The sequence below is a fragment of the Apodemus sylvaticus genome, chromosome 2 (genome assembly GCF_947179515.1).
Source record: "Apodemus sylvaticus chromosome 2, mApoSyl1.1, whole genome shotgun sequence".
Classification (NCBI taxonomy): Eukaryota; Metazoa; Chordata; class Mammalia; order Rodentia; family Muridae; genus Apodemus; species Apodemus sylvaticus.
The window spans coordinates 184960456-184988009 of record NC_067473.1 but is presented as its reverse complement, the minus strand read 5'-3'; the positions used below and the strand labels follow the sequence as shown (position 1 = coordinate 184988009).

Below are 27554 nucleotides of genomic sequence, written 5' to 3'. Positions count from 1 at the left end.
AATGGAATTTCTTTCAAAAACCAAAGTTCCAAATATCTCAATTCTTTGCATAGGTTTTCTTAAAATTTCCAAAGAATGTCTGACACAACACAGTGTGCCTGCTCCCTGTCTCTCTGTCTCTGTTTCTGTCTCTGTGTGTGTCTCTGTGTGTGTGTGTGTGTACATCTGTGCATGTATGTACGTGTCTATGGATATGCTCATGAGTGTGCCTGCGCATACCACCTCTTACAGGAATACTGGAGCATAGTTCGAATGACACCTGTGGTTGTCTTTGCTTAGGAAAGATAGTTTTCAAAGGTTGTCAACAGGAGAAAGGAACACTTAGAGAAATGCCTTTACTACCCTCAAGCCCCAGTCCACAGAAGAAAGGAATTCTTCCTTGTCCAAGACCCCAGAGTTCAAAACAGCAACAGTAGGAGCTAGTGCATGGTTGTCCGGATGTGTCAGGGTGGGAAGGGAAAAAGCCTGGGGCCGGAAATGATGAAAGCAGTCGTTGTGGGAGCTCAGCCTCCCACCACTCACCTACAACCCCGGCGCTTGGAAGACTATGGCAAGGGATCATGAACTCGAGACTAGCCTTCCCTACATAGCAAGGTCCTGTGTTTAATTGGTGAAATCCTTTTCATTTTTTCTATAATCAAGTAAATTGATTATAATAACAATACCCTTTATAGAATACTGAATGGTATCATTTGAAAATAAGCTAACTGCTATAACATGTTTTATTGGAGAGGAAGAGAGTTGGTCATCGGTAACTTTAGATCTTTAGGATGGTAACAAGTCTTCTGCTTCCAAATTCAGGAAAGGCGCCATCATCTCGCGAAGATCCCACATGGTGCGGTGCCCCAGCACGCTGGGCAGCACCCTTTCGAAGAGAAACGTGGCGTCCACAAACAGTATGTAGCACGACAGTCCAGTGATGGTGACCACGTAGACCATGACGAGCAGCTTCAGTGCGTGCTTCCTACAGTAAAGAAGACGTAAGTGTTCAGACCCAGAACAGAGCCTTTTTGAAGGTGTGGACCTTTTCCATCCTCACAGCTCCACCCTCCGCAGTCATGGCTACAAGAGGCTGAAACAGCGCATGCGCATCCCCATAAGCTCCTCAGGTCACTTCCGCTCTGTTTTTGTACCCTTTCTAGATAATACCCTCATTTGTCTATCTGATACTACAGAATCACTAATTTTGATTGACTTTTAAGGATGTATTAATTTTCTCTCGAGTGAATGAAATTTTATCTGTAATATTTAAAGAGTGCACAGTCACCAAGCACACAGACACATGTTCAGAGGCATAAAATCCACTTTATACTATGTACTGCCCACGAGAGTGGGTATAATGTAACTTCTAATGAACAATTCCATTGCAGATCTCTTTATGAGATTGCTGAACATATATATGTATGCCATACCTTCTCTGATGAGATGTCTAAGTCCTTTGCCTATTTTAAAGTCTGGGTTGTATTTTGTTTTCTGGGTCTTTGTATATTAAGGATACTAAATCCTTAATTTTCAGAATTCTGAAAGATTTTATATATATAGATGTGTGTGTGTGTGTGTGTGTGTGTGTGTGTGTGTGTGTGTGTGTAAGAAACAGTACTGGCTCAGGGCTCTCAAGACCAAATTCCCAGCACAAAGGAAGTTTATTTGCCCCAGAGGAACAAGAGGGCAGGAACAAATAGAGAAAGACAGGAGACAGAGGATGAAGGAGGAGAAGGGGAAGGGAAGGGGGGAGGGTAAAGGACTGTCTCTGAAGAGAGAGGAGGCAGAGGTGGCCCTTAGGAAAATGACAGCTTAAAAAGTACAAGGGGAAACTCCATGTTAGGGTGAGGTGTTTAATTTAATATAATTTTATTTTATTTACTTTTATGTTGACTGGGATTGTTTTTACTAAACACAGCATGAAAACATTATCATACTTTTCAAATTCACACTACTCTTGGTTGAGACATTTTTTAGCACTATACTTGTTTTTTAATTTTTCTTTTTTTATTATATTCAACACAATATATATTTATATCTATATATATAAATGGTGGACATGTAATTAAATGAACATAAAAAGATAGTCTTTTTGTTTGTTTGTTTTGTTTTTAGTAGAGCTTAAAATCTTGGTTCTTACTGTGATACAAACCCAAAATAAGAACAATCTTTAGACATTGGAGTATCCAGGACTTGCTATGGTGGAAGAATTGGGTTCTGATGATGTCAAGTGACCTTGGTTTCTGTTGCTTATGTTCTTATGCTTGCCTCCCGCCATCTGATTATCTCTAGTGCTATCTGCCCTTGCTATATCTGACTGGAGCCTGTCCTTCCTGTGATCCTGGTTGTGTCAGAACTCCTCAGAGTCAAGCTGCCTCTGGGACCCTGAGATCCTGGTGTGACCAAACTCTGGGACAGGGATCCTGGGGGTGTAGAAGTGCCTGGGAGTGGAGCTTCCTCTGGGTGTTGTGGGACTAGATGATGAGTTTGCACCCAAGGTCTGCTCAGGGCACCTACCCAGACAGACCGGATTGAGCCCGTGCCACTGGTCTGGTGAAGTTCCTGCGTGCCTGGATCCCTCTGGTTCCAGTAACTCCCGGTGTTGGGACAGATGTTGGGACAGATGTTGGGTCCTCCTCACCTCTGATCCTATGATCCTGGGTATGTTAGAGCACCTGGGAGCAGAGCTTCCTCTGGGTGTAGTGGGACTGGCTGTGGAGTTTGTGCCCAAGGTCTGCTCAGGGCACCGGTCCAGACAGCGAGATGTTTAATTTTAAATCAGTCATGTTAATTAGGTGAGCCAAGGGGACTTTTGGTTGCTGGACTTTAATACTTTGATAGTTGGACCTTGGTAGTCAGCCACAGGAGGACAAAGTGGCCAAATAAGGGAACTGACCTTGGTGGCCAGCTTTAGGAATGTAACCTAACAGTTTAGCAAGGCAGAGGGAATGGGGGAGAAGGTCAAGGCCTGCTAGAACCATGTTTTCCATACTTGGGCTGGCTATGTTGGGGGTGTGGGGGGGACACGTCAGAAGTTTTGAGAGCTAGGTCTCTCCTTCCCCTTTGCTGAGACAGGGTCTCCCTTGTTTCTGTGTTGTGTGACAAAAACATTACCTGAGAAGAGGTAACACACAAGTCTAAACCCCCTAGAGAGGGAGCCCACAACAGACCAAAGTACAGATACCACACCAAAGTCCAACTCCGTGAACCATGAGTTTTACTGGGGTTACTCACAGGGATATGGGTGAGGGGTAACTTACAGGATCAGAAATGACTCGAAGACATCTGCATCACCAAAGACCAGCCCAGCACAGTTGACAGCTCACAAAGTTGGGGACCTGGAGCACACTGCACAGCCTGCAGGCAGCTCAACAGGCTGCAGATTATCCTTCCCGGGTACCTCAAGTGGGCAAAAGCTCTTCCAGGCAGCCCAGCTGGTTTCTGCTTCTTCCAGGCAGCTGGTCTCATCTCAGAGTCTCCTTGCAGCCCAACTGCCTTCCCTTTGAGGGGATGCTCAATCTTTATTGCGTACTCTGTCTAGGTGGGAGTCTAGTGAGTCCGGTTGGTTTTAGGGACTTCCACAAGCTCTTTTGAGTTGATTACCTTCCTGCTTAAGGAGCTTCCTTCAGGGTGAAAACTGTTACACACATTCTGCAAAGCTGATTATTGCAGGCCAGGTGATCCCAAGCTTCAGGGCATCTCCTGTCCTTACCTACCAACCTTGCTGTGGTATTGCCTGAACTACAGATGCAGGCCACTAAAACTGGATTGTTATGTGGGTTTGATCTGAGGATCAAATTCAGGTCATTATGATTCAGCAGAAAGCACTTTTGGGGGCTGTGTGTGGTGACACACACTATAATCCCAGCATGTGGGAAACAAAGGCAGGCAAATCCCTGTGAATTTGAGGCCAACCTGGTCCAAGACACTCAGGGCTACACAGAGGAACTCTGTCTAAAAAAATCTTAACAATAAAGTGATTTCATTTTATTATTCATTGCTTGTTTTCATATTTCGTTTTTTGAGACAGGGTTTTGTTGTGTAGCCCTTGCTGTCCTGGAACTTGCTCTGTAGACCAGACTGGCCTTGAACTAGTAAAGATCTACCTGCCTCTGCTTCTCTGCTTCTCTCTTTACCTCTCTGCCTCTGCCTCTGCCTCCTGAGTGCTGGAATTCAAGGCTTGCACCAGCACCCCACAGGGTAGATTTCATTTTTTAAGGAAGGAGGGTGAGGGGTCTAGTAAACAGAAGTTGTTAAATCTGTTTGGTAAGTTGTTTCCTTTGGTGGGGGTGATGACCAAAGTCTTTACATTCTGTTCTTTATTGTGCATATGGAGAGATGGCTCAGTGGACTAGGTTTAGTTCCCAGCATCCAAGTGTTACAGGATTCTCCTTGTCCAATAACATTAGAGCAGCAGGAGGCCTGTGATTGGACTTGGACAGGGAAAAGGGAGGCAGAGCTGGAGTAGCAGAGTCAGAGTGTAGGAGGGAGAGTGACAGAACATTTGCCAGCCATGCGTGAGGTCCTGAGGGTTCAGTTCCCTACACTGCACACATCTAAAAGTGATTTAGAAAGCTTATTGTACACAGGTAAAATATATGTGATATGCCCAAATTACATATAGGAAGATCTATCTAAAGCAATAAAAAAGCTGCCTATGGCAATATACTTAATACAATAGATGTATAGCTGAAACACAAAAAACCCTATGACTCCAATTAGCAAACAAAATTTACAAAGGAAAATAAATTTTAGTCAACAGTCAGTCTTAAAATAGTTCATATGTTGAGAAGCTACATACACGCACCATCTCACTATGTAGACCAGTCTGGCGTCGAACTCAGACCTACCTGCCTCTGCTCCTGGAGTGCAGCCATTGAAGCTGTGTGCCACTTCCCCTGACCACATGTGATAAGTGTGTCCAGCCCGCGCCAGCCCCATTTTCTTACCACACCGCACTGCAGGGAGGAGAGGCCGACACTGACGGGCTTGGAGAAGCCTCGGGAAGCAGGGGCTCCTCTTGCTCCGTGTCCACATCTTCAGAGCTGTGGGAATCTGCGTCCGATCCTTGCGTGTAGTACATCTCCAGCTTACTGTTCAAGACGTTCATTTCCTTATGGAAGCTCTGGGGAGGAAATTCAAAGAGCAATCAACTACTCTACCTTTTCTTTAAAAACAAAACAATTCTTGATGTCTCCCAGCCTCCCCATGGGTGACAGGGTGTTTTCCCTCTGCGACACCTCAGGTGGCTGTGGGCAGGTGCATATCCGGGGACTTACGCACAGCTGGGGAACAGAGGGGAGTCCACGTGCTGGCCTTTACCTACTGGAATGGCACCCTTGTCCTGGGTCTGTCTGTTTGGTTTGGACATCTATGCCACACACATGTACGCGGTGAGGTCCACCCTGCACTGTTCTAGGATACAGTGGTGCACATAGTGATGTGCAGGTGCGGGGACACGCGCATGGCTTGTGAAGCGGCACGCGTCTAAACGTGCATGCACATTAGAGTGAGAGGCGTGCTAAGGCGCGTGGCTGAGGACAATGTCTACGGTGAGGTTGGTGAGCCAGCACCGCTGGTTGGGGGGTAGGTAATTCCTCCGTTCATTGTTTCTGACACATATTCACATTTTTCCTCTTCATCTAAGGTGTTGGGAGAACAAACTCAAAGGCAAACTCGTTTCTTTGGGTAAGAGAGACAGGAGAGGTCTGAGGAGGAACTGCCGTTTGCACTGAGAGTACAGAGTATGTAGTACGGATGGAGCTCCAGATGAGTTTGGGACGAGACACTCCAGAAACTGTCAGTGTGTTCTTTTGGCTCAAAGCAGAAGCCCGAGAGGAGGAAAAGAAGACAGGCTTAGCCAGAGACCAGAACGAGGTGTAGTTTAGCTTCTTGGGAACCCAGATAACCTGCTTGAATAGGAGGACTTGGGGCACTGTGATGGTTTGTATGTACTCAACACTATTAGAAGGTGTGACCCTGTTGGAGTGGGTGTGGCCTTGTTGGAGTGGGTGTGGCCTTGTTGGGGTGGGTGTGGCCTTGTTGGGTGGGTGTGGCCTTTTGGAGTGGGTGTGGCCTTGTTGGGGTAGGTGTGACCCTGTGGTGTATGGGCTTTAAGTCCTAGCTATCTGGAAGCTAGCAGCCTTCAGATGAAGATGTAGAACTCTCAGCTCCTCTTGTACCATGCCTGCCTGGATACTGCCATGTTCCCACCTTGATGATAATGGACTGAACCTCTGAACCTATAAGCCAGCCTGTTACATGTTGTCCTTACCAGAGTTGCCTTAATCATGGCGTCTGTTCATAGCAATGAAACCCTAAGACAGGTGCCTCACCTCTATCCGTTCCACGAGCTTCTCCTTCAAGTCAGAGGCTTCTTTGCAAGCGTTGACCTAAAAAGATATCCACAGGTCTGAGTAACGGACAAGGGGACCTTCCGGTTGACAGAATAAAATCTCTCATTTTTTTGTGCTGCGTACAAAGTGGCTGTGCTGAGTGAGATAAACGTTTACTCATGAGATAGTTTCCTTGGCAGTTGGTTTCTGGGTCTGTGGATGTGGCCCATTGGTGGAGCCCGGGACTCACAGGGCCCTGCGTTCTGTCCTCAGCACTACGAGAGCAAGCAGTCAGCAGTGAACCACACAAGGCAAACTGCTTATGGGCCTCGTATCGCAAGAAAAATAACCAGCAGCAACGCGGGTTACTTTCAGTCCTTTTATAGGCTCTTTCCCACAGCATAGTGGTGCTTGGCCTTAAGCCCAGCACACAAGAGGCAGAAGCGGGCAAATCTTGAGTTCAAGGCCAGCTAGGTCTAAATAGTGAATCCCCATTTCAAAAACAAACAAACAAGCATAAGCACATAAACACGTGCATTCATAAATAAATGTACAGGAATGAGAGCTGTCTGAGAGGTGGAGGCAGGAGAGTGGCAGAGCAAACTGATCAGCTGGACAAGCCAGAATTAGAGCGCGTTGTATCAGCGCTCTATTCCCTGCCTCAAAAAAAAAAAAAAAAAAAAAAAAAAAAAGTGGAAAGCAACTGAGAAAAGTGCCTGCTATCAACTTTAGGCTTCATGCACACGCACACCCATGCACAGCACACACACACATACACTCACACATACACATACAAATAAGGTAAAAGTACAAATGTATACAACAGCCCCTTGGTGTAAGCCATTCTTTTCTGTTTGTTACTCCTCTTATGCCCCTTAAAAATCCTTCTAGTGCTGAAGAGACGGCTCAAGAGTTAAGGGTACTGGCTGCTCTTGCAGAGGACCCGGGTTCAGTTCTCTGCATCCACATGGTCGCTCACAACCTCGGTTAACTTCGGGCTCCAGGGAACCTATCGCCCTCTCCTGGCTGCTATGGGTACTGCACGTGTGTGGTGCATAGACATACCCAGTGGTAAAAACCGACCGTACAGATAATATTAAAAACAAAAATCTTCCACCAAGGTAGAAGGTGGTGAAAAAGTAAGTTTCTGGGAAAACAGGGAAGTATCTCTCTTAAATAGGTAAACATTTCTAAGGAATAAAGGTAAGAATCCATCGTAGCAGATTGAACATCCGGGCTCTGGCTCAGAGGTGACTCGCTCGCTGGGAGAGGACCTCTTCCTGTTTGCTTCTCGCGTCTCCATTAGGTTGTCTGCAGGCGAATACCTCATCTTGTCTTGATTCTTAAGCACTGACAGGAGCAGGCAGAGGCGTTTTATTCTCTCTTTCTTTTCTTAATTTTCTTTAAAAGACAGCGTCTCGAATATTCCAGGCTAGCCCCGAGTCTGCTGGGCAGCCAAGGATGGACTTGAACTCATATCCTCCAGGACTTTACCTCCCAAGTGCTGTGTGTGCCACCAGATCCGCTATGAGCAGTTGGTCAACCTGGGACACGTTCCTAGCCCCAGGACTGAGTTTTTGAGGCTTGGTTTCTCATAGCAAACACTCATGGAAAAAAATCCCAACTGCCCAAGAAAACAAAGCTGATAAATCGAGACGTCAATCTTGAGCTGTGAGGCGGTGGACGGAGGATGATGACATCTCACTGGTACAGAAAATTCCCATGAAAACTGACCTGTCAGAAGGCGGGTTTAAGAGAAAGCGCCTGACGACATCAGTCATTATGTAAAAACGTGCAAACAGAATTTAGAACCATGGTTCTCAACCTGTGGGTCGTGACCCCTCTGGCGATTGGCTGACCCTTTCATAGGGGTCACGACCCTGCTGGGGATTGAATGACCCTTTCACAGGGATCAATATCAGCTATACTGCATATTGGATTTTACATTATGACTCACAACAGTAGCAAAATTATAGTTATGAAGTAGGAATGAAAGAAATTTTATGGTGGGGGGGTCACCACAACACGAGGAGCTGTACTAAAGGTTCACAGCGTTAGGAATGTTGACAACTACTCATTTAAATAAAGACAAATACACAAAAATGTTCACTATGCTTATCTTTGAGGATCCAGGTTCTTCTTTTTGGTTGGTGTGTGGTGTGTGTGTGTGTGTGTGTGTGTGTGTAGCTACAGATTGAGCTTAGATCCCTCAAACACATCTCACCAAAGCTCTACTGCTGAGTCACTTCATCTTGGAATCTCAGAATTTTTCTTCTGAAATGAGCATCTGTAGTGACGCTGAGCCCCTCTAGGTCCTGACTTCCCTGAATTTTAAACCCTATGCTTCCGAGGGTCGTTTCCCCTCCTTGGCATCTTGTTACCTGGGTCAACTTGATGGTCACTTCCTTTAATTGCCTCCTAATTTCTGTGATTTTCTCCTATAACACAAGGAAAGAGGACACACAACATAAGAACACACAGCAGGGTTAGAAGGAATGGTCTGTGAAACAGAGGTAAAACAGTTTTTAGGAGAAGCAAATGATGTCCGACAAACTTCAGATTCCATAGCTCTTTCCCCCTCGCACTGTGCTGACATATAACACCAACATGGAATCATGTCAGTAAGATACAATTAATTGGTGGGGCTGGAGAGATGGCTCACCGGTTAAAACACCGGCTGCTCTTGCGGAGGGTCTGGGTTTGACTGCCATCGCCTACACAGTGGGTCATAACTGCCTCTAACTTCTGCTCCAGGAGACCTGATGGCCTTGTTGTACCTCTGTGAGCACTGTATACAGAGGACAGACAGACAGACAGACAAGCAAGCACACACACACACACACACACACACACATACACACCTTTTTTTCTGAGACAAGTTTTCTGTTTATATCTGGCTGTCCTGGAACTTGCTCTGTAGACCAGGCTGGCCTTGAACTCAGAAATTCACCTGCCTCTGCCTCCCTAGTCTTGGGATTAAAGGCCTGTACCACCATACCTAGACACACAAAACTTTTTTTTAAAGGTATGGCTGGCCACACCCTACAAGTGGCCTGGTACAAGTACTAGGAGCACTGGTCCTCCTGGGCAGCAGCATGTGGTCACATTGGGGGGTTGTATTCACCCTCATTTCGAACCACATTAACACATCACCAGCCCCTGAATCTCGTGATTTAATAAGGAGCTGTGCTATCAGGCCCCTGAGCTTTCAGGCAATCTCCTGCCTCCACCTCCCAGCTGCCGGAACTGCAGCTTCCTCCCTTCCCCCTTCAACTCCAGTAACTGCCAGCCTGTCTCCTGTCCTCAGGTTTTGCCTTTTTCAGTGTTACACAGATGGAATGTGAAGTCTGCCGCGGTCTGAGCTGACATCTTCAGATAGCCTATAGTGCCTGAGATCACTCCTGCTGCTGGGAGGATCAGACATGTGTCCCGTTTATGTCACGTACTCCTTGTGCACACAAGACATGGCCTTATCCATCTATGACCTGTGGATGTTTGACCTGCCTCTGGTTCTCACACTCATGTGTAGCATTTGGCATGTACATGAAATCACACAGTTCTAGCACAGTTTCATACATGTGTGTAACGCTTTTTCCTTTTCCCTGTTATCTCATGTCCTCCTGAGTGTGGTGGCTCACACCTGTAAACATGGTTTGGGAGAGACTAAAGCAGCTGGATGACTGAGAGTTCTAGGTTATCCTAGGCTATAAAGTGAGTTCCAGACTGACCCATGATTAAGAGAAGACTCTTATCTCTAAACAAAAGGAAACAATCCAAATAGACCAGAGAGATAGCTCAGCAGGTAATAGCATTTGCCACCAACCTGACTTAGATCCCTGGACTCCACATGGTAGAAGGACAGAACTAATTCTGGGAAGTTGTCTCTGAAATTCATGCATGCATACATATGTGCACACACATAACACATGCATGCATATACACATATACACATACATGCACACACCCATGCATACATATATACATATATACACATACACACATGTGCAACATATAACACATGCATGCACGCACACATGCACACATACATGTACACACCCATGCATACAATGCACATATATACACATACACAAACACACATGCATACATGTATGCATGCATGCACATACATATAAAACATACAATAAACAACATAAATACAATAAAATTTTTAAAATAAACATCACACAAACAAAATTAAATAAAAACTTTCTCTGAAGGGAATCTCTCCTAAACATAAGGAAATAAAGAAATAGGACTCTTTGGTGGTTTGGAAATATCCTTAGAACACATCAAGAGGCCATCAACAGCACAGCATCTTGCTTACTAAGGACACGGTTAACACATTCCCATTCCCGAGATGTTTTCCCTGAGCTAGCAGGGCTGGGATTCTGGGATTCAGACAGGCAGTTCTCCTGAAGGCTCCTGTCTTTACGACGGCATCAAGACAGAAAAGGCCTATGAGGATGCCTCACCCCGTGTCTGGGAAGCACAGCAGAGTCCAGTTTTCTGAGCATCAAACAAGGGAGGTGGGGTCCCCTGGAGGAAGTCTGACCACTGCCCTCCTGTAATGGAGGTGGGCTTCCTCTGGCTATGATCTATTTGGTACACACATCAGGAAGTGCGTTCCCAGCTTACCTCCATGTCTGCCTCCTGATCCGGGTGCTCCAGATTTTTAGACTGGTTTTCCAGGGATATAACCTCAGTCAGTAAACTACAATCAAATGAAAAGATGGACTAAGTCCTGTGGACTGAGGGAAAAATCATGCAACATGGGAGAGATTTCCAATCTTTCAAACCTGAAGTGCTGATCTACTTGGAAAGGCACAGTAAAGAGAAGCAAGACTCTGCTGGACTAAGCCTCTGCTCCTGTTAAAAGGCACAAACTGAGGGGGGAGGGGGGCTGGTTTTTCCAGCCCTGGGGCTTGAACCGAGGCACTTCCTAGAGCAGGAGAAGCAAGCACTGAGTTGTAGCCACAGCCTGGACAGTGATGATTCAAAATCCAAAGGCTGAGTATCGGGGCTTTTATTCAAACGCTATCAAGGACTGTCAACTCAGTAGTAAGTTGGGCATGGTAGTGCACACCTATAATCCCAGCGCCCAGCGGTGGAGGCAGGAGGATCAGGAGTGCCATGCTATCTTGGGCTACATGAGACAGAGTCTTAAAGCACACGCACAGCAAGAACAGAGAAGAACGGATTTTGTGACCGATGGAGGCATTCTGTCCTCACGGAGTTGGCTCCATAACTATGTAAAATCCACAGCACCTTACATGAAAGAACATAATTGTCTTGTAATATAGCTATACTTTAATTTAAAAAGGAAGTTTATAGCGTATGGCATTTGGATCCTTTTCTTTGGAGGATAGAAAGGTCCGACGTAAATAGGGATGAGCAGATGCTTAGAGACGTACAGAAGACGCAGCTAGGAGTGTAGTTCCTTTGCGCTGGCAAAGAGGTCGGAGCTCAGCAGGAAGGGCAAAGGCTTCACATGTTGATTCTCAATAAGACAATAAGAGCTTTTGTTTGCTAATCACTGCCTGTGATTCACAATATGGACCTCACAATATGCCAGGGAGGAGGCTATAATCAATAGCTTTTTATTCATGAGGAAAGGCAAGTCCTTAAAAAGATTAATTCACCCAGAAGACAGGCCACCCGGATTCAAGCTCCACCATTGTAATGGGAATGTAGCTCAGTTAGTAGAGTTCTGGATTAGCCTCATCAAGATCTGGGCTCAAACCTGGTGGTGGTGGCGCACGCCTGTAATCCCAGCATTTAGGAGGCAGAGGCAGGCGGATTTCTGAGTTCGAGGCCAGCCTGGTCTACGGAGTGAGTTCCAGGACCACCAGGGCTACACAGAGAAACCCTGTCTCAAAAACCAAACCAAACCAAACAAACAAACAAAAGATCTGGGTCAGATCCCAGCACAAAATGGGTTTTGGTGGCACACTCTGTAGGCAGGAGGTAGAGGCAGGAGTGTTAGGAGTTCAAGGCTAACCTGGGCTGTGTAACCCTATCTCAAAGGAAATAAGTGGAACTCAGGAGAAATGGCTCAGCAGTTAAAGGCAGGACTTTTGTCCTCACACCCTCAAGGTGGCTCACATCTGCCTGTAACTCAAGCTCCAGGGCTTCCGGCCTCTTGGGTGGCTGTGCTTACAAGCACACACATACACACACTCATAAGTAACAATGATAAAAAAAAAAATAGAGAGCTATGCACTCCCAGTGTATGAGAAATCTCTTAGAGAAGAGAGAGACACAGGGCTCTGCTACAGGTCTGGGTGTCGACCCCTAACCTTGAGACTATACCCTTGCCCTCCTTGTACACGACCTGCTTCCTCTACCAGGCGCGGTATCTTGAACTTTGAAGCTGGAAGACATTCCACTATTTTCCTGTGAATCCCAGCACCTAATGCTTACCTCTTCACTGTGCTTTCTGTATTGTTTATTTTTTGTATAATGTTGTTGATTCTCTCCAACCAGTCACCATGGTTGGCTCCAAGTTCCTTCATCTGGAGACCCATCTTTGCATGCCAGTAGTTCAGCTTGAGGACCAAGCTCTCTGGGATCCTGTGGAAGCAGAACCCTGGTCACTGAGATGTAGGACTCGGGAGACACCTCATAGGGCTCTACATGATCTTCCTGTGCATCTTGGATTACTAAAATGGACAAACTGGACAGTCAACCGGTCTTTAAAAGTCCAGAGAAGGGGGCTAGAGAGATGGCTCAGTGGTTAAGAACACTGACTACTCTTTCAGAGGTCCTGAGTTCAATTCCCAGCAACCACGTGTGTTGTGGCTCATAATCCATAAAGAGATCTGACGCCCTCTTCTGGTGTGTCTGAAGATAGCAATGGTGAATACATTAAAAAAAAAAAAAAAGTCCAGATAAAGCAAATAATTGTGCAAACAATGTCTTGTGTTTCTGAGAATCATACCTAGGGCCCCACACAAAGCAAGCACTCGGTGATGACACACCTGCATGCCCAGCCTGGAGAACTGGATTAGTTGCTTTCAATCACTTGTTGCTCTAGCCTAGAACCTAGGTTTGATCCCCAGGCCCCACATAGCGGTCCACAACCATCCATAACTCCATGTTCAGAGGATCTGATGCCCTCTTCTGACTTCCTTGGCAACACACACAGTGCACATACATATATGATGCAGGCAAAACATTCACACATATACATTTAAAAAAAAAGCTTTATGTATTTTTCTCAATGCTAGGGATTGAACCTGGGGCCTCACACATGCTAAGCAAGTACTCTACCACTGAGGTCCCCACGCTAAAAATAGATATATTTGACATCTTCCTCTATAGAGTGAACATTGGATATTGTGCAATAACAGGGGCAGGGGAGGAGAGGTGTCCAACACGTGACATGCAAGGGCTTGCTGGCAAGCTTTTAATGATGATTAGAATAATTTCCATATAGAAGCTATCTGAGACTGTTGACATACATATCAGTTCTAAACTCCAAATCCAACGACACACAGAGGACCTACTGGCCCTGCCAGCATCGGCAGCCAAGGACAGGCTGACTCTACTATCTTGCAGGGTCAGCCCGTCCCTGTGCACGCGGATGCAGCTTGGCTCAACGTGTGCCTAGAGTTTGTCAGTCTCCCGGGCTTTCTCCGATTGCCTTCCCAGGATTCCTTCTCTCCCCCACCACTGCGTGCTCTACACTGGGTGTGTCCAAGCTTACGGAGTGCTCTCCTCAGTAGAGGGTGATGGCGGAGACGCTTGAGAGCCCTCGCAAACTAGAGTTACTTCTTGCTCATTGGGTTTGCTTGGTGGGTCCTGGCCGTCCTCCGACTCCTGCTCCAACCCATCCTGGATGAGAGGAAGAACAGATGAGTCGAGAGAGTCTCGGGCTCCTCCAACCCTACCTGACAGACTGCCTGCGCCCGTGCCTTCTCGCACACGGATGAGAGAGGGAGACACGCCCTCTGTTCAGCTTGCTGGAGTCTGGGGCAGGCTTTCCAGGAGCAGCCTCCCAGGGAAGAGTGTGTTTTTAGGGTGAACAGTAGAAATGTACCCACCCGTACACTCCAAAACTTGACTTAAATGACTTGGCTGTTCCTGGTCTCTCTTCTGTTCTGTTAGCCAGGCAAGGGTGCGCATCTGTAAACGCTGACCCTCAGGAGGCTAGGGTGGAAGACTGCCGTGAGAGTGAGGCTTAGACAGTGAGTCCTGGGCCAGCCCAGGCCATATAGTGGGCCACATAGGCCAGCCTGGACTACATAAGACCACAGCAAAACAAGAACAAATGAAACAAAACACACAGTGGGCACCTTAACCTTATAAAACAGAAGTGTTTCCTATTAGGACAGTCTGTTGAGCAACCAAGTGCCATGCCATAGATCTTGTTCCAGTGTTAGTTTAAACACACACACACACACACACACACACGCATGCGCACGCATGCACACGCACAAACGCACACACGTGCACGCACACACACACACACACAGGGCTGGAGAGATGACTCAGTGGTTAAGAGCACTGACTGCTCTACCAGAGGTCCTGGGTTCAATTCCCAGCACCCACATGGTGGCTCACAACCATCTGCAATGGGATCCGATGCCCTCTGAAGGGCTGAAGACAGACAGTGTATTCACAAACACAAAATGAATAATTAAAAAAAAAACAGCTCTAGGACCCAGGTTCAGTTCCCAGCATGGTCATCTGTGACTCCAGTCCTAGGGACAGTGGTGTCCTCTTCTGACCCTCAGAGCACCAGGGATACACACGGTGCACAGACATACATGAAGGAAAAACAACTATACACACAAAATACACGAATCTCTAAAAGTGACATAGCTCCAAAATCATCATTTGAGGCACAACTGAAGAAACCCGAATGTGGAGGGAAGGAGACTATTAAGCTCCTCTATGTGTTAAACTGCTAATTTCTCTAGACGCGATGACAGTATTTTGGATATGTAGAAGAAAATCTTTATTTTTAGAGATGCTTTCCGAAGGCAACAGGAACAAACTGTTATGCTGTTCGACCTACTTTTAAATGGCTCAGTGAAGAGCATTTATTTATACACACAGAGATAAAGCAAAAGCCGTGCTCTCTGCTAGCTACATGAATTCTATGTCATAAATGCCACTGCAATAACAAAACTGATCGTTGTTCTGGGCTTTTATGTTCTCTTTTATGTTATTTATTTTCATAGTGAGGGCTCTGAGAGAAATAGCATAGTCTGTTATATTTAGTCCATGAAATTCCTACTTTCCTGTTCCCCCACCTCTCTCTTTTTTTCTTTCTTGCTTTGTTTTAGAAAAATATTCAGTTTTCTATCATTTCGATCCTACACAAGCAAAATGGCCAAAAATAACAATAACCCGCCTTAGAACATGCCTCTCTCTGTTTCTCTGTTTCTCTGTTTCTGTTTCTCTCTCTCTCTGTGTGTGTGTGTGTTTCTCTCTCTCTCTCTCTCTCTCTCTCTCTCTCTCTCTCTCTCTCTCTCTCTCTCTCTCCCTCTCTCTCTGAAACTCTACTGTAAAATAGTTCTTCTGACCTTTGAGGAAGTTTTAAGCAACACCCTCCTGTGCTTCAGTCAAACATATTTAAATCGGAAAGAGAAAAGTTTGGGGTGGGCAGAACACATTAGACCCTCACCACGGCCACAGGCTCCACCTCAGCATTCCCCAGAAAGAGAGTCTGCGCCCTCAGGTCGACCTGAGGCTTGGGAATGCTCTCAGCCATTGCGCTGGTAGCTCAGGCAGCACGGTGGTGGATTAACCGCTGGCCCGGAGCAGATATGTCCGTGTCCTGACACTGTGTGTCTCCTAAGTTGGACAAGAGTCTTCAAGGTAGACTTTGTCATTGAAAAAAGAGCTTGAAATTGGGTCAATTAGCGATTATCTGGACAGCTCCTCAGTCCGAGGGAAATGGCCTTAGCGTGAGACAGAGAAAGTGTAGAAGTAGGAAAGGTGCACGGAGGTTGGGGCAGAACCTGCAGTAAGACAGCCACAGTCCGCGCAGGCGCACTCAGGCCCCAGGAGGAGGAGGAAGGGGAAGGATTCCCAAAGAAGTGGAACCAAAGCAGAACGGACGAATTCTGTTGGAAGATTTCCGCAATCAGAGGATGGTTTTATGCGTAGCCTCTGCTCTAAGGTGACCTATGCCAACTGTAATTGAGGCTCACAAACAAAACCAGCACATAACACAGTGGGGAACGGGGGGGGGGGGCACATAGGAAAGCTAGGGTGACCCTACCTGTGATGGGAAGCAGTGCCATCCCCGGCCTCTCGGTTTCAGTGTTCCACCTATGAAGAGAACCCTGGGGCATTCTTTTCCTGCTTTGAGACACAGGCGAGGTCATTTCTTTACCTGCCCTGACACTGATGTCTCTTTTAGTCTTCCTCCTTTTTTGTCTGTCTGTGGGTTTGGTTCGTTTGTACCCCAGGCTGTTGTCACTCTCGCATCTCACCCACTAATGGCTGGGATTACAAGCATATGCCATCAGGTCCACCTTAGCTTACCCGTTTTTCAGTGTCTGTCTTGTAAAGGAAATCAGTCTGTAGGTTTTCAGAAAGTTTGTCTTTTTCATCTGATCTGTCTGAGATGTGATCCATTTCGGCAATTTCCCTTTGCAAATGCAAACAACACAAACAGAGCAAACAGAGCTAGTTATGTACAGTAGGAGTTTAGACTGGTCCTCTGCCCTGTACGATTCTAATGGAGACCTGTAGAACACTCCTCAGCTCCAGATATATCTGCTACCCGCATACTGTCTTTATCCTGTGTGAACAATGCTATATACACTACATTTTGCAGAAGAGAAATAGGAAGGTTGCATAAATATTTGTTGGCTGAATTCATAAATTATTTAACAGTGAGGTCCCAAATTCCAAAGTGCTGCTATTTGTGTTTATATGTACAAACGTGTGGGAAAGATAAACAGTAAGCAAACAGGCAAGGGTAGAATCTCAAAAAAAATCTACCAAAGGATAGATGGGCAGAGAGGACCAGGTCTGTGATGGGACTATGGGACGGCGTTGTTAACACGACAGACTCCAAAATCCCCTGGGAGGTGGGCCTCTGGGTCTGGAGGACTGACTTGACAAAGTTCATTGGGCTGGAAGACCTGCCTACTGTGAGCAGTGCCCTTCCCTGGCTGGGCTGGAAGACACGCCCACCATGGGCGGCACCATTCCCTTGGCTGTGTTGGAAGACTCGCCCACTGTGGGCAGCACCCTTCTCTGGTTGGCCTAGAAGACCTGCCTGCTGTTGGACTGTATAAACAGAGAAAAGAAGCAGGACAAAAGCACTGATTCATTCTTCTATGCTTCTTGTGTGTGGATGAATCACACCAACTGCATCAGTCTTCCACTGCCTTGATTTATCCACCAAGATGGACTTTGCTTTGAATTGTGAGCAAGATAAGCTTTCTCTGTCACGGTTGGCTTTTGGTGTTGTTTTTTTTTAAATTAATTCATTTATTTTTTATTGATATATTTTTTATTTACATTTCAAATGATTTCCTCTTTTCTGGGTCCCCACTCCCCGCAAGTCCCATAAGCCCTTTTCCCTCCCCCTGTTCCTCCATCTACCCCTTCCCGCTTCCCTGTTCTGGAATTCCCCTATACTCTTGCACTGAGTCTTTCCAGAACCAGGGGCCACTCCTCCATTCTTTTTGGACATCATTTAATATGTGGATTATGTCTTGGGTACTCAAAGTTTCTAGGCTAATATCCACTTATCAGTGAGTGCATACCATGATTGATCTTTTGAGACTGGGTTACCTCACTTAGTATGATGTTCTCCAGCTCCATTCATTTGTCTAAGAATTTCATGAATTCATTGTTTCTAATGGCTGAATAGTACTCCATTGTGTAAATATACCACATTTTTGGTATCCATTCCTCCGTTGAAGGACATCTAGGTTCTTTCCAGCTTCTGGCTACTACAAATAGGGCTGCTATGAACATAGTGGAGCATGTGTCCTTATTACATGCTAAAGAATCCTCTGGGTATATGCCCAGGAGTGGTATAACAGGGTCCTCAGGAAGTGTTATGCCCAGTTTTCTGAGGAACCTCCAGACTGATTTTCAAAGTGGTTGCACCATCTTGCAATCCCACCAGCAGTGGAGGAGTGTTCCTCTTTCTCCACATCCTCGCCAACACCTGCTGTCTCCTGAGTTTTTGACCTTAGCCATTCTGACTGGTGTGAGGTGAAATCTCAGGGTTGTTTTGATTTGCATTTACAGCAAACCGGTAGCCAATATCAAACTAAATGGAGATAAACTTGAAGCAATCCCACTAAAATCAGGGACTAGACAAGGCTGCCCCCTCTCTCCATATCTTTTCAATATAGTTCTTGAAGTCCTAGTTAGAGCAATTAGACAACATAAGGAAGTCAAAGGGATACAAATTGGAAAGGAAGAAGTCAAACTATCACTATTTGCAGATGATATGATAGTATACTTAAGTGACCCTAAAAACTCTACTAGAGAACTCCTACAGCTGATAAACAACTTCAGCAAAGTGACTGGCTACAAAATCAACGCAAGCAAATCAGTAGCCTTTATATACTCAAAGGACAAGCAGACTGAGAAAGAAATTAGGGAAATGACTCCCTTCACAATAGCTACAAACAGCATAAAGTATCTTGGGGTGACTCTAACCAAACAAGTGAAAGACCTATATGACAAGAACTTCAGATCTCTGAAGAAGGAAATTGAAGAAGATCTCAGAAAATGGAAAAATCTTCCATGCTCATGGATTGGCAGGATTAATATAGTTAAAATGGCCATCTTGCCAAAGGCAATCTACAGATTCAATGCTATCCCCATAAAAATCCCAACCCAGTTCTTCATAGAGCTAGAAAGAGCAATTCTCAAATTCATCTGGAATAACAAAAAAACCCAGGATAGCTAAAACTATTCTCAACAGTAAAAGAACTTCAGGGGGATTCAGTATCCCAGACTTTAAACTTTACTACAGAGTAATAGTGATAAAAAATTGCATGGTATTGGTACAATGTCAGGCAAGCAGATCAATGAAATAGGATTGAAGATCCAGAAATGGACCAACACACCTATGGTCACTTGATCTTCGACAAAGGAGCTGAAAGCATCCAGTGGAAAAAAGATAGTCTTTTCAACAAATGGTGCTGGTTCAATTGGAGGTCAGCATGCAGAAGAATGCGCATCAATCCATTCTTATCTCCTTGTACTAAGCTCAACTCCAAATGGATCAAGGACCTCCACATAAAACCTGACACACTGAAACTAATAGAAAAGAAACTGGGGAAGACCCTTGAGGACATGGGCACAGGGGGAAAGTTCCTGAATAGAATACCAATAGCTTATGCTCTAAGATCAAGAATTGACAAATGGGACCTCATAAAACTACGAAGTTTTTGTAAGGCAAAGGACACTGTCAAAAAGGACAAAACGTCAACCAACAGATTGGGAAAGGATCTTCACCAACCCTAAATCCGACAGAGGGCTAATATCTAATATATACAAAGAGCTCAAGAAGGTAGAACCCAGAGAGCCAAATAACCCCATTAAAAAGTGGGGTATGGAGCTAAACAAAGAATTTTCACATGAAGAACTTAGGAGGGCTGAGAAACACCTTAAGAAATGTTCAACATCATTAATCATTAGGGAAATGTTGTTTTGTTTTTAATTGCAGCAACAGGAGAAGGAACTAAGACGTGCTCGTTACCTTTCTCGTTGTTGGGATCAGTTCTTGAGAAGGAACAGTGAGGGGACAGTCCGCCGTGGTGGAGAAGGTACTGGGGAGAGCCTGAGGCTGCCTGCTCACACCCAGTCAGCAAGTAGAGAGAGACCAGCTGTCAGGGAGCCCAGCTCCAACCGCTAAGGCTCCCTAAGGCTTCCTCAGGCAGGTCTCAGGAAGGACCCCCTAACCTCCAGAACAGCACCATCAGCTGGGTCCGAGAGTTCAAACATGCGTTTTACTTCAAGCCCCATTTAAACCACATCTGTAAATATTCAGTTCACCCACAATATTCTTTATTCTTCCTCAAAGCATACAACAAGCATGCAGGAATCCACGGGTCTATATCAGTATGAGTATATTTGTATGAATTATTCTGATTTTGAATTTCCTTTATAATAAGGAATAATAATGTCAATGTGTGACTCTCTGGGTAGTATAGTTTTCTATTGCTCTGTGTGTGTGTGTGTGTGGTGTGTGTGTGTGCGTATGTGTGTGTCCACGTTGTGTGCACGTGGGTGCAGAGGTCAGAGATAAACATAGAGGTCCTCTTCTATTGCTCTTATTCTTACTCGTTGAGTTAGGGACCTTCACGGAGCCTGGAGCTTGCTGTTTTGGCTTTGCTGACTGGTTAGGCAAAGCCCTAGGTCCACCCCACCCCCACCCCCCCACCCCCTGTCTCTGCATTCCAACACTGCGGTACAGTAAGCAGTGCCACACTCTTTTATGTGGATCCCCATGCTTGCACGGCCAGCACTTTATCAACTGAACAGTCTCCATAGCACCCCCAGGAACATAATAACACAATGCACCGCTGTAATGGGCACCCCGTCTGTGTGCTGGGTGTGACAGGCAGCTCCTGAACCCTGCCTTGCTAAACTTTCCCAGATTGCACTTTGCTTATTTAATGCTGCTACTTTGGCTTTTGTAGACAAGGCCGCATCTAGTCCCTTTGAACTATGTGGCCGAGGCTGGCCTTGAACTCCTGGGTCCTACTGCCTCCACTTCCAAATGCTGGGATCACAGGCATACGCCAGGACTCCTGGCTTCTAACCTGTGCTTCAAAGGTGTGGAATTGATTTATATTCCTGGCAGAAATGGTGACTGAACCACAGCTTTTCCAGAGTCGTGTATTTTTAAAGTTCCTGTTCTCTGCCGGTCTGATGTTTAAGTTGTTTGACATCAATTTCTCCAGGCGAGTGAAGGAGAGAATCTTCTGTGTTCACAACTTATTCCCAAAATCTCCTGTGTGATGACTGTGTTAGAGGCCCTACCTACCTCCAATGGGCTGTTGTAATTTTATTAAGCTACATTCATGTGACATATACACACATTTTAAAATGAATCACAGCAACCTTGCAACAGATGTCTGTGGTAGGTCATGTCTGTGGACCCTGAGCCCAGAAGTGGACTGCAGACTTGTCACACCTTCCTTACTCTGGTGGTTTAAATGAGATGCCCTTGTAGTCTCAGCCATTTGGCTTCTTGATCCATAACTGATGGTGCTGTTTGGAAGGAAGGTCTAGGAGCAGGGCCTCGTTGGAGGAAATTTGTAACTGGAGGCGGACTTTGAGAGAGTTCAGAACTCCTGCCATTTCCAGTTTGCTATCTCCACTTCCGTGTTTGTGGTTCCAGATGTGAGAGCCCTCAGCTGCTGCTCTAGCTGCTGTGTCTGCCACCTGCTGCCTCTGCTCCGCCATCATGGTCTCACTCTCTGAGAGGCCGTGGAAGTTCTTCAGTCAACCTCCACAGTCCTGGTGCTTTATCACAGCAGGAGTAATGAATATTCACTGAATAATGAATGTAGGAAGAGGTCTTGGCATCTATAGGCTTATGTAAACCATCTTTAATCCCAGAGTTGGGAGACAAAGGGAAGCAGATCTCTGTGAATCCAGGGCCAGCCTGGCCTACTTAATGAGTTCCAGACCAGCCAGGGTTACACAGTGAGACACTATCTCAAACATTATCAATAGCAACAAGAGTTACCCATAGGACCCATGGTTGCTGATAATCATGCTATTGTGTATCTAATGAAATGTAACTGAGCATTCTAAATGGCTCTGTCTTTAGTGACTATAGGTAAGGGAGTAATGACGGAATCTACAAGAAACAATTTCCTAAGCGGAGCTCTGCTGCTGATGCCTTGTTCACACCACGAGCCTCACAAGTGGCCCGTAAGTCTACTCCTGTAGATACTTATCAGTTAAAATGAGATGAACTGGGAAGAGAATGTCCGCCCTGACCCTGAACTGATGTCTCATGATTGGTCTCCTAACTGATGTCTCATGATTGGTCTCCTGCTGAGGCAGGTCCCAGAAGTGACTCTGGTGAGTTCAGCCCTACTTACTCCGAACCTTCGGTCACACTGATGTTTTGGAGAAGATCGCCGTTCTTCTCAGTCAGAAGTTCCTTCCCAGCTGTCCTCGTCTGCAGAGACATCTCGTCTTTACTGAGGGTTGCTGGTGTAAGAGCTGCCACTTTAGTAGTGCTGCAAGGACAGTGACAGGAAGCTGTCAGCACAATCCATTGTCCCCTGACATGTGGCTTGTTTCCAATGCAGCCAAGATGGCTGTCCATTCTGTGAGACCCCAGAGCAAGCTCTTGAGAGCCTCTCTTCAAGTGTACAGGGAAAGGATTAATGTGTGATCATCCCCCAAGGATGCAGCTTATGTCTACATCAATAAGTCACCCTAGAATAGAAACATCGTAGAGAAATATACATCAGCCATGTTGGGGGTAGAAGTCTCCATGTTTGTAAGTTGTTTCTGGGTATATAACACACATGTTGCAAAAACCAAAAACATAGAATATAAAGCCACCAGTATTTCAGGGCTAAATAACCAGAGATGGTCTCCAGAGACATCCATGTGTAAGCATTTACTACTGAGATGGTTTGTCCATCCCTCGCTGTCTTTAGACCTGTGTATTTCCCATTGCTGGCAACTGTGTCCTTTCTAACTCCTCACTCGTATAATACATTAATGATACAATGATGTAATGCATTCTCATTAGAATGAATCCCATACCTCCAGCTGCTCAGGCAACTTTCCTAGAACTGTGGTTATTAAATCAAAGTGGGTATCATACAGATTCTTCAGGATTTAGAGAAATAGTTCTAAATTGAACTTCAAAACAACAGCAGCAACAACAAAATGTAAGTTCCAGAACAGCCAGAGCTAATCAGAGAAAACAGAAATCAAGCAAACAAAAAGTTTGCATAAAAGACTCAGAACTGAAACAGAATTCTTTGCAAGAGCAGCAAGTACTCTTAACCAAGCTCAGCCACTTCTCCAGTCCCCATTCCCAAACTGAACTTCTAAAGACTCAATGCATTCAGCAGCTGTGTGTGAGCCCTGTGCTGTGTGTGCTGTGTGAGCTGTATGTGCGCTGTGTGTGAGCTGTGTGTGAGCCCTGTGCTGTGTGTGTGCTGTGTGTGAGCTGTATGTGCACTGTGGGTGAGCCCTGCACTGTGTGAGCCGTGTGTGAGCCCTGTGCTGTGTGTGTGCTGTGTGTGAGCTGTGAGCTGTATGTGCACTGTGTGTGAGCCCTGTGCTCTGTGTGTGCTGTGTGTGAGCTGTGTGTGAGCTGTATGTGCACTGTGGGTGAGCCCTGCACTGTGTGAGCCGTGTGTGAGCCCTGCGCTGTGTGTGTGCTATGTGTGAGCTGTGTGTGAGCTGTATGTGCACTGTGGGTGAGCCCTGCACTGTGTGAGCCGTGTGTGAGCCCTGCGCTGTGTGTGTGCTGTGTGTGAGCTGTGTGTGAGCCGTGTGCTGTGTGTGAGCTGTGTGTGAGCTTTGTGTGAGCCCTGTGCTGTGTGTGAGCCCTGTGCTGTGTGTGTGCTGTGTGTGAGCCCTGAGCTGTGTGTGTGCTGTGTGTGAGCTGTGTGTGAGCTATATGTATGCTGTGTGTGAGCCGTGTGTGAGCCCTGTGCTGTGTGTGAGCTGTGTGTAAGCTGTGTGTGAGCTGTGTGTGAGCCCTGTGCTGTGTGTGAGCTGTGTGTGAGCCCTGTGCTGTGTGTGAGCCGTGTGTGAGTCCTGCCCTCCCTTCTGGCCAGGTGAGCTCACTAGAGAGCAGAGAATCCTGGAAGCTATGGGGATGAGAATAAAGGGAAAGAAATGCAAAGAAGGTCCCAGTGGTTCACATCTAAAGTCCCGATACCTCTGAAGCTGTGGCAGGGGGATTACCTTCAGTTTGAGGCTAGCTCAGGCCAGCCAGGGCTACAGCATGAGGCCTTAGCTCCAAACAAACACACAGGCAGAGAAGGGTGAGACAGAAACATGTGCGAAAAGCTTTAAGAAGGTCATAGGGTGAGGGCTCTCTCAGTACAGAGACAGATCTCTGGGTCTTGCTAGCTGGCCAGCCTATCTTACTGAATCCAAAACTCCAGATCAGTGAGAAACCCTGTCTCAGAAAAATAAAGTGGGGGCCTTTGAGAGGGCTATGTAGGTAAATGCACTTACTGTCCCGCCTGATGACTGAGTTTGATCCCCAGAACCCGTATGGTGGAGAGAACTGATTCCCACAGATTGTCCTTTGACCTCCAGGTGCACAGCAGAGAAAATGTGCACACACATAAATATCGATGGGTTTTAAAGAATTAAAAACAAAGTGGGTAGCAAACAATACACATCCGCACACCCACTTGTGCACAACAGAAAAGGAAGTTAATCCATGTTAGATTATCTTCACATATCACTGTGGTAATAGTAGTGGTAACAATATTGATTATATACACACAAAGTGCTTTCGCTTTTGTAAGGCATGTTCATTACATTGTTTCATTGAGTCCTTACCACCACCCTGTGCACAAATAACAAGCCAGATCTTGACGGTTCCCACTTTTAGATCAGGAAACCAGCACAGTGATGACCCATAATTTGTTCAAAGTTTCATTGCTAAGATATGGTACAAGCAAGATTTAAACTGCCAGTCTGCCTCACAATTGCCTGTGAACATAAAATTTTCTGCTTCTATAGGTTTGACAACAGCCCGCTGACCTCGGAGGCAGCCCCACCTTCTGAAGGTAACATCTGAGTCTCTCTATGGCCGGAAGAAGCACACTCCTCTAAGCCTGGTGTGCAACGCCACACACACGGGCTCTGTGCTTGCTGACCACTCCCAGCCTTCCCAGCCTCGCCTTACCAGCACACAGGGAAGTCTGGAAATTTCTCCCTTTTCTCCTTATACTACCCTATTTTTTGTTTTTACTGGTTGACCTTCAAGGCTGTTTGGAATTAATTAATGAGAATGAACCCTTGTTCCCTTCTCCACATGCCACAAAAACATTTAGAATTATCACTTTGAAAAAAAAAAATGTGTCTTAATCTAAAGGATGTGATCAACTTTAGAAGACCGAGACTCAATGGCACAGTGATTCTCTAGCTCATCCCCCAGCACAAATTTCCCTCTTCAGAGCACGCTTGCTGGATCAGTTGGGAGGGGCATGACTTGAGATTTGGTGAGGAGGCAGCACATGGAGGGGGCCCATATTCTTGCCCTTCCCAATCTTGTTATCATTTGTACCTCAGAGTTCCCTGGGACATTTGGCTGGTGGCAGAGCCTGTGTTCCCTAGCTCCCTGGGCAGAGAGGCCTTGCAGGTTGGTCCACACCGGAGCAGGAAAGCTTGCAGTTGGGCCTGCTCCCTCTGACATTCTACTTGGAACCCAGCATGCGAAGCTCCTAACTCCCTCCCCTGAGAGGGAAGACTGCAGTGTCCCCTGCCTGTCTCTGACCTGTACCACCATCTTGCTGCTTAGCCTTCTGGTTTCTCCTCTAGGGCTAGGGCCATCTCCCACCCTGCCATCTCTTCATCCATCAACTGGCCTCAGACACACGGTGACCTGGGGTGCTCCTCTGACCTCAGCTCCCTCCGTCTCACACACCCACTCTCCCACTCACCTACTCACTCACTCACCCACTCACCCACTCACCCACTCACCCACCCACCCACACACACACACACACATGCACTCACACACACACTTTCAACTTGTCTCATCTCCCACTGCCCTTTGACCTTGGAGCCTCCAACTTCCCCTCACAGATGCTCAAAGGCCTCCCACCTGGACGGCTACTGCGCTGCTCCTCTCTGCCCAGCAGAACAGTTGACCTTGGAGGCAGTGGTTGCCCACCTATGCTTCTGATCCTCACCGGTGGACCACACTTCTTCCTCTTGAAGGCTACATTTCTCTCCGTCCTTTCCAGCCATCTTGGTGGGAAGCGGGAATCCATGGCAGGAGCTAACAGGCTGATCTCCACGCCTTTCAACTCCCGAGTCCTTTCTCCTTCTCCTCCATCGGCAGGGTGAAGATGAAAGTGGGACAGCTTCCAAGCCTTACCTTTAGTTTGCATCCGTGTTTGAAGCCTGGTTTTGCCACGCGCCTGTTGTTTGGTTTGGGACCAGAGTTAATTACTTTCTCTGGAAGCATGGTTTGGTAATGGCTACCTAACTAAACACTGGAAGGGTACGGTGATAACTGGGAAGGAGCCGGTAGTTGGGCAGTTGCAGGAGCTCCAGGTACCTGGAGGACAGCCATGATGCTTGCTGCGATGGCTTCCCTGGCTGGAAGAGCAGGCAGCTCTCCGCAGGCGATCAGAGATCATCTGGGTACAGAGGAATGCGCAGCTTTTTTTTTTTTTTTTTTTAAGGCTCCTGCCAGAGGCCTCAGGACTGGAACCTAAGCTCTCGCATATATCCATTTTATTTTTTTTTCTTTTTTTTTATTCGATATATTTATTATCTACATTTCAAATGATTTCCCCTTTTCTAGCCCCCCACTCCCCGAAAGTCCCGCAAGCCCCCTTCTCTCCCCCTGTCCTCCCACCCACCCCCTTCCCACTTCCCCATTCTGGTTTTGCTGAATACTGCTTCACTGAGTCTTTCCAGAACAAGGGGCCACTCTTCCTTTCTTCTTGTACCTCATTTGATGTGTGGATTATGTCTTGGGTATTCCAGTTTTCTAGGTTAATATCCACTTATTAGTGAGTGCATACCATGATTCACCTTTTGAGTCTGGGTTACCTCACTTAGTATGATGTTCTCCAGCTCCATCCATTTGCCTAAGAATTTCATGAATTCATTGTTTCTAATGGCTGAATAGTACTCCATTGTGTAGATATACCACATTTTTTGCATCCACTCTTCTGTTGAGGGATACCTGGGTTCTTTCCAGCTTCTGGCTATTATAAATAGGGCTGCTATGAACATAGTAGAGCATGTATCCTTACAGCTTTTTAACAGGACCTCTGAGGCTTTGTGGTCACCGCCACCTGAGCTTGAAGCTCAGTCAGGTGCCTCTTCCCTGTGGCTCTGCTTTACCCTACCTGTCAGAGGTCAGATCCTGTCCCCTGCCCTCTCACGGTGCCTGCTGGGACCATCTCCTGCCTTTGTGTTCCCGCCTCATATCAGAACTATGCCTTTGTCTTCAGTGGTCCTGGGACTCCATGTTTCTTTATGGAGGTAAAAAAAAAAAAATCGCAAAATTCTTTGTTTTTTTCCAGCCCCGCTTGCTCCGGCCCCACAAAATTCTTCTAA

General features: G+C 46.3%; 1 protein-coding gene across 1 annotated transcript; it reads right to left on the bottom strand.

Moving 5' to 3' along the window:
- Positions 1-560: 560 nt before the first annotated feature.
- On the bottom strand, positions 561-22458 carry Smco2 (single-pass membrane protein with coiled-coil domains 2). The gene is made up of 9 exons (XM_052172770.1): positions 22367-22458; positions 16815-16920; positions 14023-14150; positions 12738-12887; positions 10953-11028; positions 8699-8755; positions 6318-6374; positions 4932-5107; positions 561-964 (listed from the first exon to the last, which is right to left on the bottom strand). The coding sequence occupies exons 1-9, from the start codon at positions 22456-22458 to the stop codon at positions 766-768; spliced, it is 1041 nt and encodes a 346-aa protein (XP_052028730.1). The 3' UTR covers positions 561-765.
- Between the last annotated feature and the right edge of the window lie 5096 nt (positions 22459-27554).

Bases quoted from the DNA above. Each gene is read 5' to 3' on its own strand.
- Smco2 (XM_052172770.1), bottom strand. From the start codon at position 22,458: ATGTCTCTGCAGACGAGGACAGCTGGGAAGGAACTTCTGACTGAGAAG. The intron at 8,756-10,952 runs GTAAGCTGGGAA...CTTGTGTTATAG, and splicing joins ATCAGGAGGCAGACATGGAG to GAGAAAATCACAGAAATTAG. The intron at 965-4,931 runs GTAAGAAAATGG...TCTTTACTGTAG, and splicing joins CCTCCCTGCAGTGCGGTGTG to GAAGCACGCACTGAAGCTGC.